Below are 20,520 nucleotides of genomic sequence, written 5' to 3'. Positions count from 1 at the left end.
TGCAAACTGTAGAAAGGAGTAGTACGTAAAATGAGGAGAGAGGAAGAGACAGGACTGCGAGCTTACACTGGAACACTTTTTCCTGCTATTGGCACATTTTTGGCCAAGGAGAGAAAGGACAAACAAGACAGGAACCCATCCACTAACCTCTCTCCCTCCTCAGACAGATGTGAAGCTACCCAGCAGCACAATAGCATAGAGTTGGAGAGCTGAAAGCCATGCCAAGTTTGTTCCTGGGTGTGGGTTTCAGGGCTTGTAACTACATTTATTTAGCCACAGTAAATCAAGGATTGCCCAACCCCATGAATAAGGAACACTCTCTGTGTCCCATCTGGAAACTGGATACAAGGCTTCCAATCCCAGAATCAATGCAGCCTCCTCCAGGGGCCAAAATCCTGGTTTCAACAGAAGGGATCAGCTATGTGGAGAATTGGGAGAATTTGACTTGTCTTCCAGACACGAGCCTACTGAGTGAGCATTTCCATTGATGTGACAACGTGGTGAGGGAAGTTTGACTATGTTGGGCTGTTCACTGAAGACGTGGGTGGAATGGCTTCTGCAGTTGGTAGGCAGAGACCTGAACTGATTCATCTGTGCAATCCCCTCACTGGAGTAGCAGCCAGCATCTTGCTCCACCCTTCTCTATCACAATCAGCACTCCTCTCTCAATCTCATTTCTTTTCTTTTAATCTGAATCCCATTAACTTGTCTCCTTAACACCCTCAATTCCCTTCCTCCTTGCCCTACTTGCTGAACTAGCCTCATAATCCCTTAATATATATCAATTATATAATGGAGTTCTCACCTGCATTCTCCAGTTGTTGACGGGAAAAATTGCTTAGCTGTAAAAATCAGTATCCCACGGACTCCCAGACAACCATCATGCAAGGTTACCTCATTTGCTACCTCTGCAGGAATTACTATCCCCATTGACCAGATAAGAAGACTAAAGCTCAGTTAATTCTTTATCGTTGTAGATTGGAGTGATATCTTGGGGAATTATTAGACTTATCTATGCTTTACTTACTTGCTGCTGTTTTAACCTCATGGTGTCAGTGTATTTTTTATTCCCTACCAATCCTGATTAAATTCACACTTTGGTTTATTTAGTCAAGATTTTTTTGGAGCTGCTAGAAAAATGACTATAGAAACCCAAAGTGTTTACTTTCCCTGAATCCCTGGAGGAGACAAAGTCTAGAAAAAGAAACTAGGGTGAAGTCCCACATTTCTGGTTGCTACCGTGATTATTAGTGGTCTCTTTTCCCAGTGGAGGTTTTCTCCTGTATTATCTCCTGTGATGGTGATGATGACAATGATGTAGAAACCATTTAATTTTATTTTATTCAGTAGTTTTATCATTAACCCCTCATTTCTGGAGAACATGTGGGGAGCTGTCAGCAAATTCTATTCCATAGGTTTTTATACCTTACTCCTTGAGATTATGTTCAGGTTTTTAAGAGATATATTGTTTCTAAATTGGGAAATTGGAAAAACCCTGTTCTGATGCATTCCTTCACTGGTTTCCCAAAGCCTTACCAACTCCTTCATGGCTTGTGTGCTTCCCGAAGTTTAAACCAATTCAGCAAGAGTCAGCCGTGAGGTTTAGCTCACAGAAGGTTTGGCAGGGCATCCAGTGATGGGTAAGTGGTATGGGCTTAGCTCTGCCTGCCACTAACTTGCTGTGATGGACCTTTAGCCAGCTATGGACTTTACTTTCTTCATCTGCACCAAGAGTGGGGTGCTCTTGCTTCTCAAAAACGTGGTCCATGAACCAGCAACATCAACAAATCACATTTTAATGAGATCCCCCAAGATGTTCATGTCACATTGAAGTTTGAGAAGCACTGGTTTTACTAAGAATTAAGCTAACTTTTTTCCAGGCAAATAATAATAATAATAAAAGTACTAGTTTAGATGCCATCATTCAGTAGATGCAATCAACTAATTACAGATGCAAAAGCATCTAATAAATATTCTCACAATAACAATCAGGCCAGTACTTGCTTGACCAAACTGGACATCACAACCTGGGCAAACTGACCATAAAATTGACCATCGTATGCTAAGTTAAAATCCTCACTCTCCCCTCCTCCCATGATTGCATAGGATAATGGCAAGACTTGGGTTTGAGTCCTGATACAGCACATATTCCATCTATGAGTTGGGCAAACTGCTTCATTTCTCTGAGCATCAAGACAGTGAGGTGTTCTCTGATTAGTGAGAATGTAGATAAAACTCCCAGTACGCACACAATTCTAAAGCAGCTTTTTATAGTCTCATTTTAGAGGAAATCTAAAGATAAAGTGAAGAACAAAAGCCCGGACCACTATGAGTGAAGCAGGCTTACTGTTTTCTCTATAAGTTTAATTATAAGAAAATTGTAATACATTTTTAAGTAGAACTTTCCTCTCTTTTTTTTTTTTTTTTTAACAAAGCAGAGGTCGGATCTTGTCGTCTAACAATCTTTCAAAGCTCCGGGAAATATTACTCATTCTGCCATTCCGAACGCCCATTCTGGGAGTTCTCCCAAATTCGCCCCAATTGTCTCCCCAGTTCGCTGCTGGAAAGACTAGGTAAACACAACGGTATTTAGCGACAGCTCCACAGCGCGAGGCCACGCCCTGGAAGGCCGGCTAAAACCTAGCGCCAGAGAGCTCCCCCGACCCGGGGCCCCCGAAACACCCTTTGCTGCGTCTCCGCCTCATCCTGACGAAAACAGACAGGAGGCAGGGTTTAGTACCGTGATTATTAGAGGCAATTTTTTTCCAGGTAGCCGCGTTCCTTGCCGGACGCAAAACATAGATGCACACATCTGGAAGGTATCATTCTTTTTACTCGGTCACATTATCTAAATGTGAGACATTTTAAGGATATTTATGGAAATTAAACTCCAAGAACGATTTTTACATTTATATTCTACAATATTAGCAAGGTCGAAATATATGATGTGCAGTTCAAAGCAATTAATTCAGTTCCCCCCCCAACGGGTCTTAACTCTTGGGTTCGTCCAAAATGCACTTCCGGAAATCGGCCCTTGAATACCGGAAAAAGCACGCGTTCCGTGGGGAAGGTTTGTGTTCCGTATGTGGCGCTATGGGTCGCAGGAGAACTTCGGGTGGTGGATCCTTAGGTCGGGCCCTCATTCGCCATCAAACTCAACGGAGCCGTAGCCACCGTCACACTGACTCCTGGGTAAGGCAGCCGTTACTATCTTCTTCATGCTTTCTAGTTATGAGAGCGTAATTGCTGCGTGTTTGGGGTCAAAGGCCACGAGGAAAGTTTCCCGAGGAGGTAACACGTAAGCCCGGTTTCGAAGGATAAATTGAAATTGCTGTTCAGCAGACAAGTCTTTCAACAAGGCACAGAGCACAGGTAGAGGCTTGCAAGGACGCTAGTGTGATGATGAGACAGGGAAGATTCTCGGATATCAGGATAAGTTGGTCTTTGTCTACCAACCAGGGAGCTCCTGGGAGTTTCTGAACAGGAAACAGACATTACTCCTTTTCGTATTAATTCTTTCAAAGAATTTCTCCAAGAGCGGCTGTTACTACAAGAAATAAAAAATAACTTAGATACCTGTTTCATTTTTCCTTTTCTCTTAACGATTAGCTCAAAGATGGACAGTTAATATGCAAAAACGTAGTAGGCTCTAAAATTCATTTTTCTTGGACCTAGGGAAAATAATAGCTGTAGGCTCCTTGAAAAAAAAAGTGCTTTTCGACTTGGGTTTATCATTCTAGTTGTCATTTTTTACCATTCATTCCCCAGGTATTTGAGAACTCATTAAATTCTCAGTAAGTTTCTGTAAGAATCTTCTGTAACGTCAAAGATGTCACTAGTGCTAACTATACCTGTGCTAAGATCACACCATCTGGCTTGTATCCATATAATCCCCAGAATAAACAGTACGCAGGTGTCATAAATAGTCATTAGGTCAAAGTGCCTCTGAACATTAGGCTACTGGTAATTTTAATTGATTTTGAAGTAATTTGTTATTAATGTAGCCTTTAGGAAGTAGGGGGAGATTGAATTCTGTGCACACCACCTCCAAAGTTTACATTTGTTTGGTGGGGCTGTTAGTACCTTTGCTAAGCATGTAGCTTGGAACTGTGTTTATCCAGCTCTAGGATCAGAGTATATTACATGCGTAATTTTCCTTTCAGGATTCTTTTTTCTCTCTTTTACTATACAAATGTTACATGCACGTATATCACTGTGTATCACACATGGGTCACTACATGAAATGTATTTATGTGAGTCTCCATTTGAAAAGCGTGACGAACTGGCTGGCAGGAGTCGGGACAGTCTATGTCCAAATTTTCCTCCTACCACTTACTAGCCAATGACTATAGGCAAGTTATTTTATTAATTTAAGCCTCAGTGTCTTCATCAGTAAAGTAGAAATACAATAAAATTCTCTTCAAAAGATTCTGAAAGTTAAACATGATAATAAAAGTGCTTAATCTGAGGTAAGCAAGTCCTCCTTTAAATGTTAATTAACAATGTTAACAATTGTTAGTATTGACTCTTAAAGAGCTGACACCACCCCAAAGATCGTAGAATAGGTGTATGGAAGTGTAGAGGTTATTTGGCTGTCAAGAGCAGAAGATAGTGCTGTATAATTACCCTTTGTTTTATTCATAGTTGCACACAAGTGAACTCAATGATGGCTATGACTGGGGTCGTCTTAATCTTCAGTCTGTGACTGAGCAGAACTCCCTTGATGACTTCCTTGCAACTGCGGAACTTGCAGGAACAGAGTTTGTGGCTGGTAAGTTGTTTATTCCTGGATATATATGACACTGGTCACATTTCCAGTTTGCTGAATAGATAACCGACAAGTCTCCTTGGAAGTGCTTGAGGTCCCTACTAAATTTGTAAGTGGGCTGTCTTTAACCCAGCAGCATATGCCCCAGAAGCACTGTGGGAAGATTCAGTTGAACTCAAGCCATGAGGTACAGAATGTGCCATAGTTTTTAAATTCATCTCTTAAAAACACTTCAGAGTATGTTGCATTATATTGAGTTCAAGAAACTGACTTTCTCATAGGAAAAATATCAGTAAGCCTTATGGGGTCAGTACCAGCATTTACCAGAAAATGTTTCCCAATACCTTTTTAGTGGCAGAATCCTGGGCTTTAGTCAGTTTGAATTGTATTTTAAAGCACCATTCAACACATTATAGGGAATTTTTCCATGCACATAATTTGCTTTAATGACTGCTCTCCCTTGTTTTATTTGCATTTGTCTTCTAAGCACTTAGAACAGTACCTGGAACAGAGATAGATTACTGGACTGTGCAGATCAAGGTCCTAGATGGTATTGGTGGTCTGATAAAGGTAGCAGGCTGCAGTCTTTGCTTAAAGGTCAAGAAGAATGTTGCTGAAAGTCATATTGTTTTCTTTAAACGGACTGTTTCCTTGGCATTTCAGGAGGAAGCGTAGCTGGCTTCTCAGGTACTCATCCTCAGTGGAGTCACCACTGCCTGTGGAGGCAAGGTGACTATGTGTGGTAAAATAGAGGCTGAGAGCAGAGGCCTTTGTAGTTCATTCATAGGCACGGTGTATTATTATTATTATTATTATTTTATTTCTAATGGTGGGTGTTCATCATAAGTATATTACATAAATTATAGTAGTATAGTAGTTCAATTCTAACTGAAATGAGTCTCCTCTTCTCCCATCCTTTTTTGTAAAATCAGTACTTGAAATGATTGGCCTTTTGAAATCTTCAGCAAAATCCCTTTTCTCTTCTCTTCTCTTCTCTTCTCTTCTCTTCTCTTCTCTTCTCTCTCCCTCTCTCTCCCTCTCCCTCCCTCTCCCCCTCTCCCCCTCTCCCCCTCTCCCCCTCTCCCCCTCTCCCCCTCTCCCTCTCTCCCCCTCTCCCCCTCTCCCCCTCTCCCCCTCTCTCCCTCCCTCCCTCCCTCCCTCCCTCTCTCTCTCCCTCCCTCCCTCCCTCTCTCCCTCCCTCCTTCTCTCCCTGTCTCTCTTTGGCAGAGAACCTCATTTAGATATTATAAATTTATCTTAGACCAGAGGAATTTTAAATCAAGGAAACTTAAATTTTCTATTTTAGGTTCTCATATTTTTAGTTTTCCACACTTATCAAAATAACAAACCCTCAGTATTTGTAGTGCCTCTTAAGTAATAGTACTTATCTTTTCTGTAAACAGAGAAGCTTAATATTAAGTTTGTGCTTCCTGAGGCTAGAACTGGACTGCTGTCTTTTGAGGAGAGCCAGAAAATTAAGAAACTTCAAGAAGAAAACAAACACTTCTTGTGTATACCAAGGAGGTAAGTCGAACAAAAACTTAGTACCTTACAAGGCATAGCAAGGGCACTGGGTATAAAAAATTTTTAAGTTCACTTCTTCCCTGCTTCCCTGCCATTATTAAATCCAAACCCACTGTTTTGTTTTGGTGACTCATGTGGAATTGCCTTTCCTCTGATTGTTTCAGACCAAACTGGAACCAAGAGACTACTCCAGAAGAACTCAAACAGGCAGAGAAAGATAACTTTCTAGAATGGAGACGTCAGCTTGTCCGGTGAGTGTTAAACTATATGAAGGTTAGCCTGGAAAGCCTGAGTTCTTTTCTTGTGCTTGTTTTGCCATTTGCATTTTGACATCTTGATTCTTGCAAAAAGGAAATGGTAGCTTTCTTCTAATAAGTGCATGTTGGCACGTGTGTGTCACGATATTGCCAAAGATGGTGTGTTGGTTCTATTCTGGCTTTTTCTCCTTTCATTTTCTTTTCTGGTGTTCTAATTTGCTGGCTACTGAAAAGCAATATACCAGAAACGGAATGGCTTTTAAAAAGGGAAATTTAATAAGTTGCTAGTTTACAGTTCTAAGGCCAAGAAAATGTCCCAATTAAAACTAGTCTATAGCAGTGTCCAATCAAAGGCATCCAGGGAAAGATTGCTTGGTTCAAGGAGGCCAATGAAGTTCAGGGTTTTTCTCTCAAGTGGAAGGGCACATGGCGAACACAGAGTATCTCTCTCATCTGGAATGGCACGTGGCAAACATGGCATCATCTGCTAGCTTCTTCTCCTGGCTTCCTGTGTCATGAAGCTCCCTGGGAGGCATTTTCCTTCTTCATCTCCAAAGCGCTGGCTGGTGGACTTTCTGCTTCGAGGTGCTGTAGCATTCTCTGTTCTCTCTGAATCTCCTGGCTTTCTCTCTTGTCTTTCTCTTATATAGAATTCAAGTAAACTAATCAAGACCCACCCAAATAGGTGGAGGCACATCTTCACTTAATCCATTTTAACAACCACTCTTGATCACTCAAGATAACCTCAAGATCCCATCAAGATGTTACTCCCTAAGTCACATCTCCAAGGAGATGATCTGATTACAGTTTCAAACATACAATACTGAATAGGGATTGGAAGAAATGGCTGCCTTTATGAAATGGGATTAGGATTAAAACATGACTTCTCTAGGGTACATACATCATTTCAAACCAGCACGTCTGGGTTGTCCTAGAGTTGACACTGCTTCCTAAGCATTATTCCAGGCAGAGGTGTATGAGAGATGTTACTTTGTGTGAAAGATAGATTTTCAGTTCTTATGTACCTTAAATATAAAATTTGAATTTGGTGTTCTGTGGTATGAAATAAACTATTTTCATGTTATCTTAACAGAAGGTAATAGAAAAATAATTTGACAATTAATATACTTCGTTTTTACTGCAGTAAAAGTAGGAGTGTTTATCCTGCTTGAAACCTTCCGTAATAATCTGGCAAAGACATTAACTTCCTTTTCAAAAGCCAGGCTAGAAGAGGAACAAAGGCTGATATTGACTCCATTTGAAAGAAATTTGGACTTTTGGCGTCAGCTCTGGAGAGTCATTGAGAGAAGGTAAGTTACTATTTTCTTTTTGTGTAATGAGGGCATTGTAGTGGTGTTATGTTGGATTCAGAGATTAATATATGTTCATAGGCCCAGGTTCTGGGGCGTAAGGGTGACTTGAGCTATACAAAGGAACATTGAGAATTATTCTAAAACACTGAAAGTATGATACTTACTTTTAAATGTAGATTTTTAAAAATTTATTTATTAATTTAAAAAATAAAGAAACAAAATAAAACAACATACATAATCAGTAATTCACCATATCATCACTTAGTTGCATATTCATCATTTCTTAGAACATTTGCATCGATTTAGAAAAAGAAATAATAAGATAACAGAAAAAGAAATAAAACGATAACAGAAAAAAAAGTTATACATACCATACCCCTTACCCCTCGCTGTCATTGATCACTAGCATTTAAACTAAATTTATTTTAGCATTTGTTCCCCCTGTTATTTATTTTTATTCCATATGTTGTCCTTTGTTGTCAAGGTAGATAAAAGGAGCATCAGACACAAGGTTTTCACAATCACACAGTCACATTGTGACAGCTGTATCATTATTTAATCATCCTCAAGAAACATGGCTACTGGAACACAGCTCTACATTTTCAGGCAGTTCTCTCCAGCCTCTCCATAACATCTTGAATAACAAGATGATATCTACTTGATGCATAAGAGTGACCTCCAGGATAACCTCTTGACTCTGTTTGGAATCTCTCAGCCATTGACACTTTGTCTCATTTCCCTCTTCCCCCTTTTGGTTGAGAAGGTTTTCTTAATCCCTTGATGCTAAGTCTCAGCTCATTCTAGGGTTTTTCTCAATCCCTTGATGCTGAGTCTCCATTCATTCCAAGATCTCTGTCCCACGTTGCCAGGAAGGTCCACACCCCTGGGAATCATGTCCCACGTAGAGAGGGGTAGGGTGGTGAGACTACTCATTGTGTTGGCTGGAGAGAGCGGCCACATCTGAGGAACAAAAGAGGCTCTCTTGGGGGTGACTCTTAGGCCTAAATTTTAAGTAGACTTGACCTGTCCTTTGCGGGGTTACGTTTCATATGAACAAACCCCAGGACTGGGGGCTCTGCCTATAGCTTTGGTTGTCCACACTGCTTGTGAAAATATCAAGAATTCCACTTGGGGAAGTTGAATTTCTCCCCGTTCTCACCACTCCCCGAAGGGGGCTTTGCAGATACTTTTCCACTCACTGATCAGATCACTCTGGGATTCATCGGGGCATCACTCGGGACAAACCAGCAAAATCTCATGTCCTACCTGAGATTCCAAGTACTTACGGCATTCAGTCAAACTACTAAATGTAGATGTTTTGAAGGCATTGATGAATGTGTAAAAATGGTGAACACGTTTCCTGTAAGATGAGTTCTGAATCACTTTATATCAGCAAATGTATACTGAGTTCCTATCAGTAATACGCATAAAATAAGTATGAAGAACATAGGTTCCATCCTGCAAAGAGCACGTCAATTACTGGAGCATACAGGCATGGAAGTTTGGTTTGGCAGGCTTATACGGAGTTCAATGAAATGCCATCTGTGCACTCAGATAACTCGATATCTAGCACAGTACAGTGGAGTAGGAGTCTTGCTACATTAGAGATAGAAAGGTAGTGTGCTCCTACCAAAGGAAGGAGCATGGAATAAGGATTGAGTGAAATAAAGGAGTGGTTTGTTTTGTTTTTTGTTTTTTTTTTTAAATTGAACTTTGAAAAGAATTGAATGACTGATAAATTGAGAATGGGAGATTTTTGGTCTCTTTTCCATGTAAAAGTAAGGAAAACTCCTGATTGTTCAAAAAGTGCTATTGAGGAATCAGTTTTCTTGTTAATGTCACCTTCTTGGTATAGTTAAAATGTTGTTATTTTCCTCAGAGTTTCTGAATTATTTACAAGGATGCCGTAAGTGAACCTTATATTTGAATCTTCAAGCTGTATTTTTCTGAAATCCACACAATGTACCCAGTAAGAATATCCACACATTGGAAGCTTTAATTAGGATTCTTAGAACATGTATTACCATACTTAGCATCATAACTAAGAAAACCGAACTTTGATTAAACTTTCAATATCATTTACATTTCTTTTTAGGGTAATGAAAATGTTCTGGAATTAGATAGTGGTGATGGTTACACAGCTTTGTGAATAGACTAAAAACCACTTTAAAGGGGTGAATTTTATTATACGTTAATTATTTCTCCTTTTTTCTTTTTTTTCTTTTTTAAGTTACTTATGTGTGTGTCGCCGCACCCCCAAAGGTAGAGAGAGGGCTATGGGCTGTGAATGAGGAGGTCAACATAGCGAGACATTTTAGAAGTTGCTGCTGTTAACTACCCTCCAGTCAGGCCCCTGTCATTGTCGGTTAGAGTTTTGATTAGACTTGAATGGGGCCTGGGAAGATACAGTACAGTTCTGCTGGGTAATTGTAATGTAGCAGTTGAAGGTGTGTCCTGTTGAGAATGACTGTTTTCTTATTTCCAAAGAGACAATAGTAATGACCTCTGAAATATTACAACCTCAACCTTGAGGGGACGCCACATCCTAACAATTAGAATTTTTGTTTTATTTCTAGATTTTCTCCTTTTATTGTCTCTCTTTCTTTCCTCTGTATTCCTTTTTATTTTTTCTATTTATTTTGGTTTCTGACTTATGTAAGAAGCCTTGCTCCAGTGTGTAGTCATGTCCATTTTAAGAATGAAGCATTACAAAGATGATTGATATGTCTGGGTGGAGCTTGCTAACTGGTAGGCTTCTCTGTAGGGTGACTGGGCGAGGATCAATTTTATCTTGTTGAAATACTCCAAGATGTTAGAATCTGTAGGTCTTTTCCTTAGAGCCAGTCAATTTCTCTTCCCCTCCCACCCCCCAAGAACAAAGTTTATTGCTAGGCACAAAGCCAGAGACTAGATGGCCTATCAGTCTAAAATTCTGTCTCCCCAAACTACGGTAATTCTGATAGCTTTTAGTAGCAAAGGGCAAATTTTAGAATAATGAGCACAGTGGCTTTAAATGATATAATTAGAAGTGATCTAATTATTGAGCACGTACAAATTGATTACATACTTAGTCACAGAATGTAAGAAAATGACAGCCTTGATATGATGATGGGTCTGATTTTTAGTTTTATAATGAGATATAGGTCACATATAGCTTAAAAATCTAAGCTACTGTACATGTTAGGTGGGTCCATTTTGGTTAAATCCAACTTTATTTATCAAGATAACTTTGGAAGTGGGGTGGATTAGTTCTGGGCTGATCCAAGACCCTTTATTAATAAACATTAGGGGCTGTCTTTAGTGATCATAAGACTCTAAAGTTGAAAAACCGGATAAGATGAGTTTAAGTGAGGGTTAGTCACAAGATTTTTACAAGCACAAGGGCATAAAATAAAGGCTATACAATCATTATTAGAGATCCAGGCAGCTGGATTACAGTTCAGAGATTTCAGGTATTTCCCTCTGTCTATTCTAATACACCAGAAGTAAAAAAGGAATATCTATAATGATTCAGTAATCATATAATCATCCCATAAATCCTAACTTCTCGGTTACATAATTACTGAGTACTCCTAGTTGCCAGGACGCGTGCTAGACATGTGGTCCTCCCCTTATAGGAAAGTGCTGTTCCACTTACTGTGTTTAGCTGCCAGAATCCTCATTGGATTCTGAGACTCTGGGCTTTACCTCCAGTGTCCCTCAGGCACAAGGACCTCCATTTCATAACATAGGCTTAGGAGTCATTTTGATGTCATTGTCTAAGAAGCTGTGAATATGAAGGAAGGTGACAGGAGACAGTGGTTCTCCAAGAAATTCCTCCTCAACTAAGGAAAATTAGTCCCTCCCAGGCAAGTCCTGAGCAGTTAACACACTGGCAATTTAGACTTACGGGACTGTTTCCACCTCTCTGTGCTTCTAAAGTTCTCTGGCTCAAAAGCCCCTTCCAAAGTAGGGGTAGAAGACTCTGGAGCTATGCAGGGGGGTTCTCCTCTCCAGGCTCCAGATCAGGGTCCTTGAATTTGCTTCTTTCCCCAATAGCCCAAGGGAGGAAAAACTTGAGCCTGGGAGAGCAACTTTCTGAGAGTAAAGCCTGGCTTTTTACCAGGTAAAAACAATAGATTCATGCTATTTGTGTGACTTAAATACAAAGAAGAACTTAATTGGGTCACAGAATCCAAGAGTGGGGATGGAGCTGAACCCTAATCAGGAACCTAAACACCCTCAGAAATCCAAGCATTATCTTTTCTTTTCTTTCTCACTGCTGACTGCCTGACTTTTTTTCCTCTTGGTATGCACGATAAAAAATCTCCACTGCCGGACAGCTCCTGAGTTTGTCGCTGTCATTCAAGAGAGCAGGCAGAGTCAGACAAAAACACTTCAGTTCCATGCCAGTATCCCAGAAATGGAATATGATTGGCTCAGCTTGAGTCAGGTGCTCACCCTGGGCCAATCATTTGTGACCTGGGGTGAAAGGTGGAACCACCCAGCTGATGTCAGGACAGATGCAAGAGGAGTGAGGCCATTATAACAGGACTACTGGGAGGGTAGTAGACAGAAGACACCTACCATGATTTGTCCAGGGCCAGTCAGTTTCTTAAAGAGAAAAGTAATCTGCCACAAATAGAGCTAAAGGAATTGGAATAATGCTTCGTATTAAGACTTTATACAAACACTCCTGATTTCGGTCTCATGCCTCACCTTTGCCTTCAGAGATGCCAGATGCTTCTAATGCTGAGCCTTCTCAGGGCTCTGAGGCATGAACAGGTTTGCTTCTTAGGAAGTTCCCTCTGGAAGCCCTTGATAGTCAGCTTTCTTGGTTCTAATCCTTCCATCAGATTTCCATCTTCCAAAAGTGAGTTGACATTCTTTATTTGCTGTTCTTTCTTTATCCTAACAGGTTTCAGCTTTTACTTTTATTTTCATTTAGTAGGTTTTGAGAGGGAGCAGAGGTGATAATATGTGTTCAGTCACCAGTGTTTAAAAGGAAGGCTCTTTACAGGTTTTCTGTGCCTCTAAATAAGGCATTGATTTCACTAGAGTGAGCCTGTCCTTGTCAAAAGTTACAGATTCTATTGAATTACAATACTTACTTGTCCTGTTGTTCTGCTATGTGGTATTTCCCTTTTTTTTTAAATTTTTTTATTTTTGCCTAGGCAGGTACCGGTAATCAAACCCTGGTCTCGGGCTTCACAAGTGAGAATTCTGCCACTGAGCCACTGTCGCACCACCCAGTATTTCCCTTTTTTTAAAAGATAGAACATGTTTCTAATTCAAAGAACGTGGTTTATGTTGCATGGAAGTTGATCTACATTACATAGAAATAAAGTGACTACTACCACATCTTTGGACAGGAAACATGTATTGAGTCTTCTGTAGCAGATGTCTCCTGTTTGGTAACAGGCTAACAAGCCATCTGCCTCTTTAATTTCAGTAGTAGTTATCAGAGAAAAATTGTGTAAATTATCATTGAAATGCAGGAAACTGCTAAAGCACTGGGGGCAGAACACTACATTCCAGTAAGATAAGGCACTTCCATTGCATTACATGTCTTTCCTGGTACATAGTTGGCACTTTATTTGTATCGTAATTCAGTACATAAATTAAGCTATTTTGAAATGCCATCTCTTTAAAGGGTGTTTCTAAGACAGTTATTCTTTCTTCATGTTTGGTAGGTACACATAATGTTTCTGGACCTCGTGATTTCGTTTATTTGACTTTGTCCATTTTTTGCAAAATTTTTGCATTGTCTTGAATTGTCACAATTTTGAAAGTAGTAGATACTGCCTTAAAAAAATGCTGAGGGCCATGGTGGACCCTGGACCCAGGTCCATGCCAGAGGACCCAGGTTCGTTTCCTGGTACCTGCCCATGTTAAAAAAAAAAAAAAAGCTGATCCTTTTATCTACCTTATTGACAGATGAGTAAAACTTATGGATTAAAAATAAATAAATAATAGAGGGAACAGATATTAAAATAAATTTAGTAGATTGAAATGCTAGTGATCAATGAAAGGGAGGGGTAAGGGATATGGTATGTAGGAATGTTTTTCTGTTTTCTTTTTATTTCTTTTTCTGAATTGATGCAAATGTTCTAAGAAGTGATCATGATGATGAAAATACAACTATGTGATGATATTGTGAGTTACTGATTATATATCAAGAATGGAAAAATCATATGGTAAGAATATTTGTGTTTGTATGTGGTTATGTTTAATAAATAAATAAATAATTGGGAAAAATGCTGAGATCTGCTTAATTAGAGAACTTAAAAAATATTAGAGATTAGCAAATTTGTGAGTTCCTTTCAATCATAAAATTTATGCTGAAAATTTAACTATTGTGAAATAAAATATCTTGCTAAAATACCTGCCTACAGAAAAAAAAATTATTAATATGACAAAGGCATGATTCAGAGAGGAAGTGGAGTCGAAGCAAGACCATGAGGAAACTGTAGTACTCAAGATAGATGGTGGTGAGCGCAGTCCAGAGACTGTTACCACAGAGAAGGGAATACAAAACCATGCTGGCAGGAGGCAGCAGGGAGACTGGCCAGCCTGGAGAAGCCTATATTAGCTGAAGAACAGTGAGACACAAGTCTGGTAGAGAGAAATTAAAGCTGGTGTCACAGGAGCTTGTCAGGGTACTCAATTTATGCTTACTAAAATGCCTTAGATTAAATGGCAGTGTTCTCTTCTAAAGGTTCAGCTAGCTGAATACATGCAAACCTGTTTTTAAGCTGTAGTTTGTGATGACTGTGAATGGATGGAGTAAATACCTACCGCGAAATATAACTCTACATACACAAATGTTATATCTACTTAATGTACATCAGACACCAAACAAAACATAACTTGTGCTGCTTGGTAAGCTCATCTTTGGTTTGTACAGCTTTACCTGCTACCTCTGAGTGATTATCTTGAAAATATGTTAATGACTAGGAGAACTGAATCTCTGACTTTTTGCTTTGATTTGTTTATAATTTAGGACTGTATGTTAGCTCATCAAATTTGCAGCAGTGTATAAACTCAGACAACAATAACTATGGAGCATACTTTTATCATGCCAACAAGCAAGGATCCGGTGTACATTTGCTGTTCAATTTAGCCAGTGAATGTACACTGGACATTCAGACTACATTCAGAGTATTTTGCAGAGCAAAATAATCAGCAAACTTATAACGCAGATGTGTTATCATCGTGCAATAAATACTGAAACTATTTAAAAAAAAAAACAAAACCTGCCTACAGTTTATCCAGAGTGATGCCCTGATAAATCCCAGAGTGATTTGGACAGTGAATACAAAAGTATTTGCAAAATCCCCTTGGGGGAATGACAAGAAAGAGGGGAAATTCAACTTCCCCATGTGGAGAATTCCTGATATTCTCACAAGCAGTGGGGACAACCAAAGCAATAGGCCAATCTTGGAGTTTGTTTATATGAAACTTATCCCTACAAAGGATAGGCTAAGCATACTTAAAATTAGGCCTAAAAGTCACCCTCAGAGAACCTCTTTTGTTGCTCAGATGTGGCCTCTCTCTCTCAGCCAACACAATACTACCCTCCCCCTCTCTACGTGGGACATGACTCCCAGGAGTGTAAACCTGCCTGGCAACTTGGGACAGAAATCCTAGAATGAGCTGGAACGCAGCATCAAGGGATTGAGAAAGCGTTCTAGACCAAAAGAGGGAAGAGAGAAATGAGACAAAGTATCAATGGCTGGGAGATTTCAAATGGAGTCAAGAGGTTATCCTGGAGGTTATTCTTACACATTATATGAATATAACCTTTTTAGTTAAGGTGTATTGGAGAAGCTGGAGGAAAGTGACTGAAAATGTAAAGCTGTGTTCCAGTAGCCATGTTTCTTGATGATCGTATAATGATACAGCTTTCACAGTGTGACTGTGTGATTGTGAAGACCTTGTGTTTGATGCTCCGTTTATCTATGGTACAGACAGATGAGTAAAACATATAGAGTAAAAATAAATAAATAATAGGGGTAATAAATGTTAAAATAAATTTGGTAGATCGTAATGCTAGTGATCAATGAAAGGGAGTGGTAAGGGGTAAAGAAAAAAATAGGGGAAATAAAGGCTAAGATATATTAGGTAGATGGAAATACTAGCAGTCGGAGGGGTAAGGGGTATGGTATGTATGAGTTTTTTCTTTTTTCTTTTTATTTCTTTTTCTGAATTGATGCAAATGTTCTAAGAAATGATCATGGTGATGAATATACAACTATGTGATGATATTGTGAGTTATTAATTGTATACCAAGAATGGAATGATCATATGATAAGAATGTTTGTGTTTGTATGTTATGTTTAAAAAAATTTTTAAAAAGAAAAAAGCCCTGCCTAACACGGCAAGTAAACTCATTGCCTTCCCACTCTCTATGTGGGACATGACTCCCAGGGATGTAAACCTCCCTGGCAATGTAGGACAGCAATCCTGGAATGAGCTGGGACTCGGCATCAAGGGATTGAGAAAACCTTCTCGACTGAAAGGGGGATGAGAGAAATGAGACAAAATAAAGTGTCAGTGGCTGAGAGATTTCAAATAGAGTCGAGAGGTTATCCTGGAGGTTATTCTTACACATTATATAAATATCCCCTTTTTAGTTTAAGGTGTATTAAAGAGGCTAGAGGGAAGTGCCTGAAACTGTAGAGCTGTGTTCCAGTAGCCGTGTTTCTTTAAGATGATTGTATAGTGATATAGCTTTCCAAAGTGACTGTGTGATTGTGAAAACCTTATTCTGATGCTCCTTTTATCTACGCTATGGACAGATGAGTCAAAAATATGGATTAAAAATAAAATAATAGGGGGAGAAAATGTTAAATTGGGTAGAGGGAAATAGTAGTGGTCAATGAGAGGGAGGGGAAAAGGGTATGGTATGTATGAGTTTTTTCTTCTGGAGTGACATAAATGTTCTGAGAAATGATCGTGGTGATGAATATACAACTATGTGATGATATTGTGAGCCATTGATTGCACACCAAGTACAGAATGTTCATACATTAAGAATATTCGTGTTTGTATGTTGATTGATTTTATTAATAAAAATTTTTTTAAAAAAAGGAAAATGAAATAAAAATTTAATGTTTGCAAACAGAAAAAAAAACCTTGCCTAAATGGTAACTTGAATGTAATGCATTTCCTTTGGTGTTCAGCTAGGTTTCAAAGAGTTAATTCAAAGGCTGGTTAACCAAATGTGTTTTGTTTTGAGGTTTTTTTGTAAGTTTATATATGGAAAGTGTTTGCAATTACTGTCATTATTATATGGTTAGTGTTCCCTTTCATTTCTGCTAAAGAAAATCCGAAGGTTGGTCCTGTGGTTTTTTATGATCTCATACTTGTTTTTCAGTGATATTGTGGTCCAGATAGTAGATGCTCGAAATCCTCTCCTGTTTAGATGTGAGGATTTGGTAAGTAAAGTTTGACAAGATTTTAAGTCCTTTGAGCAGAAGTAAGAGGACGTGATCACTCGTAGAAGTAACTCTAGTCAAGTGTTCTTTATAATACTCCTCTAGATTTAATTAGGTCTTACCTAACCTTGGGTGGAACTTACATAATACCACTGCTGAGACAGATGTTTTCTCAAACCATTTTTCCCATCTGCTCTGTCACACAGACTTCTAGCTTTTGGTTTAGAAACCACTTTGCTAAGAGACATCTGCCAGTTTTTCCCATTTTTCAAGAGACCGCAGTTGAAGTAGTGTTTTACTTATTTAGCATAGTTGTAATCATCTCACTTTTTATCTGTTCCATCAAGTTCTCCCACCTCACATCTTATATGTTACCTCCTATGGTGGTTTACAAGTGAACCAAGTTTGTAAAATGCCACAGCGGGTAATAATTGAGGTGTGAGGTTCACATGAAATAATGCAATATGTGCGTTGAACTCATAAAGCATTGTATATATGGAAGTTGTTCCTATTTCTGTTTGAGGACCATCATAGTAATAATAATATTGTTTTTAAATCCACTGGTGAATAACAGAATCTTAACGATAAAATTGTTAAAGTCAGCTTTTATACCTTTGCTTTTCTAATGAAGTACTATCATAGAGAATTCATTTCTGTTCCTGAGACTTGTTTTTCTTTTAGGCTTCAAAAAATATTTTTTACATTAAAAGAAGAGATTATTATTGGCCATCATCACTTGACTAAAAAATTGTTACTGCTGGCTGATAGGTCTCCTAGATGAATGGTTCTTTAACTTGTTTTACAAGAAACAATTCAGCATTATTAAAGAGAACAATTATATATTGATAGAAAAATGTGCCTGTTCCTATTGGACAGGAATTTACCCTTCTAATTTCTTATGTTGAAGTTTATATGTGCATGTGACTATACTCCCTTAAAAAGCTTACTGAAAAGATGAATAAAGATGAATAAAATAAAATGTACCATGATTAGGGCGGTGCAGTGGTGGCTCAGTGGCAGAATTCTCGCCTGCCATGCCGGAGACCTGGGTTTGATTCTGGTGCCTGCCCATGTAAAAAAAAAAAATGGTGCCATGATTGAAAAGCTTTGAATTAGGGAATGATTTAAAGCTGGGAGCAGTAAAAACTTTTAGACAGGCTGGGGAAATCTTCCATAATTAGCCTGATTTGAAGAGCCCTAACTAGTTATCTTTGTCTTGTTTAGGAATGTTATGTAAAAGAAATAGATGATGATAAGGAGAATGTTATTCTGATAAATAAGGCTGACTTGTTGACTGCAGAGCAGCGGAGTGCCTGGGCCACATACTTTGAAACAGAAGGTGTGAAAGTTATTTTCTGGTCGGCTTTGGCTGAAGCCCTTCAACTGAATGGTGGTACTAAGGTAACCAGGGGGAATTCTTCAGGTTGGCTTTCAGAGAGGAGGATTTTGGTTTCTGATTAGTGTCCTTTATTTGTGTTTTATTTTGTTTTTTAAATTAGGGACACTGTGGGTTTACAGAACCCTATTGATCATTTGTTAACAATTGATGAAAGTACATTTTTATAATTGTACTGTTAATTATAGTCTATGGTTTAACTTAGAGTTTGCTGTTTGTGCTGTGTGGTTCCATGAATTTTTTTTTTTTATTCTAGTTATATATATGCAACCTAAAATTTTCTGTTTTAACCACATTCAAATATATAATTGGGTACTGTTAATTACGTTCACTATATTGTGCTACCATCACCACCATCCATTACCAAAACATTTACATCATTCCAAATAGAAACCCTATACATTTGAAACCTTGACTTCCCCTTTCCCTATTCGACCCTGTCCTCCAGTAACTTTATTCTGGATTCTGACTATATGAGTTTGCTTATACTAATTATTTCACATCAGTGAGATCATACAATATCTGTCCTTTTGTGTCTGGCTTATTTCACTCAACGTGATGTCTTTAAGACCCATGTTGTCAGTTATATCAGACTTTGTTCGTTTTTATGGCTGAATAATAATCCATTTTATGTATATTTCACATTTTGTTTATTCATCAATTTATGGACACTTGAGTTGCCTCCATCTTTTGACATTTGTGGAGAATGTCAGTATGAACATTGGTGTGCAAATATCTGTGTGATTCCTTGATTTCAGTTCTTTTGGGTATATACCTAATAGTGGGATTGCTGGGTCATATGGTAATTCTATACTTCAGTTTCTGAGGAACTGCCGAACAGTCTTCCGCAGCAACTATCCATTTTACATTCCTGCCAGTGATGAATGACTGTCCCTGTTTCTCCACAACCTCTCAAATGCTTGTTGTTTTCTGTTTGTGGTCAATTTATTGGTTGTACAGTGGTATCTCATTGTGGTTTTAATTTGCATCTCCCTAATGGCTAATGATACTGAGCATCTTACATGTGCTTTTGGGCCATTTGTATATCCTCTTTGGAAAAATTTCTATTTAAGTCTTTTGCCCATTTTTTAATTGAGTTGTTTGTCTTTGTTGTTGAGTTGAAGGAATCTTTATATATTTTGGATCTAAACACTTATTAGATATGTGGTTTCCAAATATTTTTTCCCATTGTGTAGGTTGTCATTTTACTTTTATGATAGAGTTCTGTAATGTGTAAAAGTTTTTCATTTTAATGAGAACCCATTTATCTATTTTTTTCTCCTCTTGTTTGTGCTGTGGATATGAACTCTAAGAAGCCAATGCCTAACACAAGATCCTGAATATGGTTCCCTATGTTCTTTTCTTGGAGTTTTATCATTCTACCTCTTATATTTAGGTCTTTGATCCATTTCAGTTTGATTTTTGTATATGATGTGAGGTTGGAGACCAACTTCATTCTTTCACAAATGGAGATCCAGTTTTCCCAACACCATTTGTTGAAAAGACTGTTCTTTCCAAATTGAATGGTCTTGTCAAATAATAAGTTGGCCATAAATGTGAGGGTTGTTTTCTGAATTCTCAGTTGGATACAGTTATTCTAAATGTCTGTCCTTGTGCCAATATCATGCTATTTTGATTATTGTGCTTTGTAGTAAGTTTTAAGATTGGAAAGTGTGAGTCCTCCAATTTCGTTTTTTACCCGTCCACATAAATCTGATGATTGGCTTTTCCATTTCTGCAAAGAAGGCTATTATTTTTATTTGGATTGTGTTGAAGCTATAGATCACTTTGGGTAGAACTGATGTCTCAGCAGTATCTGATCTTCCTATCCATGGACAGAGAA

At 38.5% G+C, this 20,520-nt stretch overlaps 1 protein-coding gene across 2 annotated transcripts in view; it reads left to right on the top strand.

Moving 5' to 3' along the window:
* The first annotated feature begins 3,019 nt into the window (after nt 1-3,019).
* Nucleotides 3,020-20,520, top strand: part of LSG1 (large 60S subunit nuclear export GTPase 1) — a 33,354-nt gene continuing 15,853 nt past the window's right edge. Inside the window, exons 1-7 of one of the 2 annotated variants that reach the window (XM_077117919.1) lie at nt 3,020-3,192; nt 4,645-4,771; nt 6,172-6,292; nt 6,457-6,543; nt 7,773-7,859; nt 17,221-17,281; nt 18,506-18,682. In XM_077117919.1, the coding sequence (XP_076974034.1) occupies nt 3,094-3,192; nt 4,645-4,771; nt 6,172-6,292; nt 6,457-6,543; nt 7,773-7,859; nt 17,221-17,281; nt 18,506-18,682 (759 nt within the window). In that variant the 5' untranslated portion in view covers nt 3,020-3,093. The remainder of the gene's footprint in view (nt 3,193-4,644; nt 4,772-6,171; nt 6,293-6,456; nt 6,544-7,772; nt 7,860-17,220; nt 17,282-18,505; nt 18,683-20,520) is intronic. The other variant, XM_077117920.1, reaches the window with a different exon arrangement.

This window comes from Tamandua tetradactyla, chromosome 10 (genome assembly GCF_023851605.1).
Source record: "Tamandua tetradactyla isolate mTamTet1 chromosome 10, mTamTet1.pri, whole genome shotgun sequence".
Taxonomy (NCBI): domain Eukaryota; kingdom Metazoa; phylum Chordata; class Mammalia; order Pilosa; family Myrmecophagidae; genus Tamandua; species Tamandua tetradactyla.
Note: the sequence above shows the minus strand (reverse complement) of the source record. Positions and strands in the feature narration are given on the sequence as shown.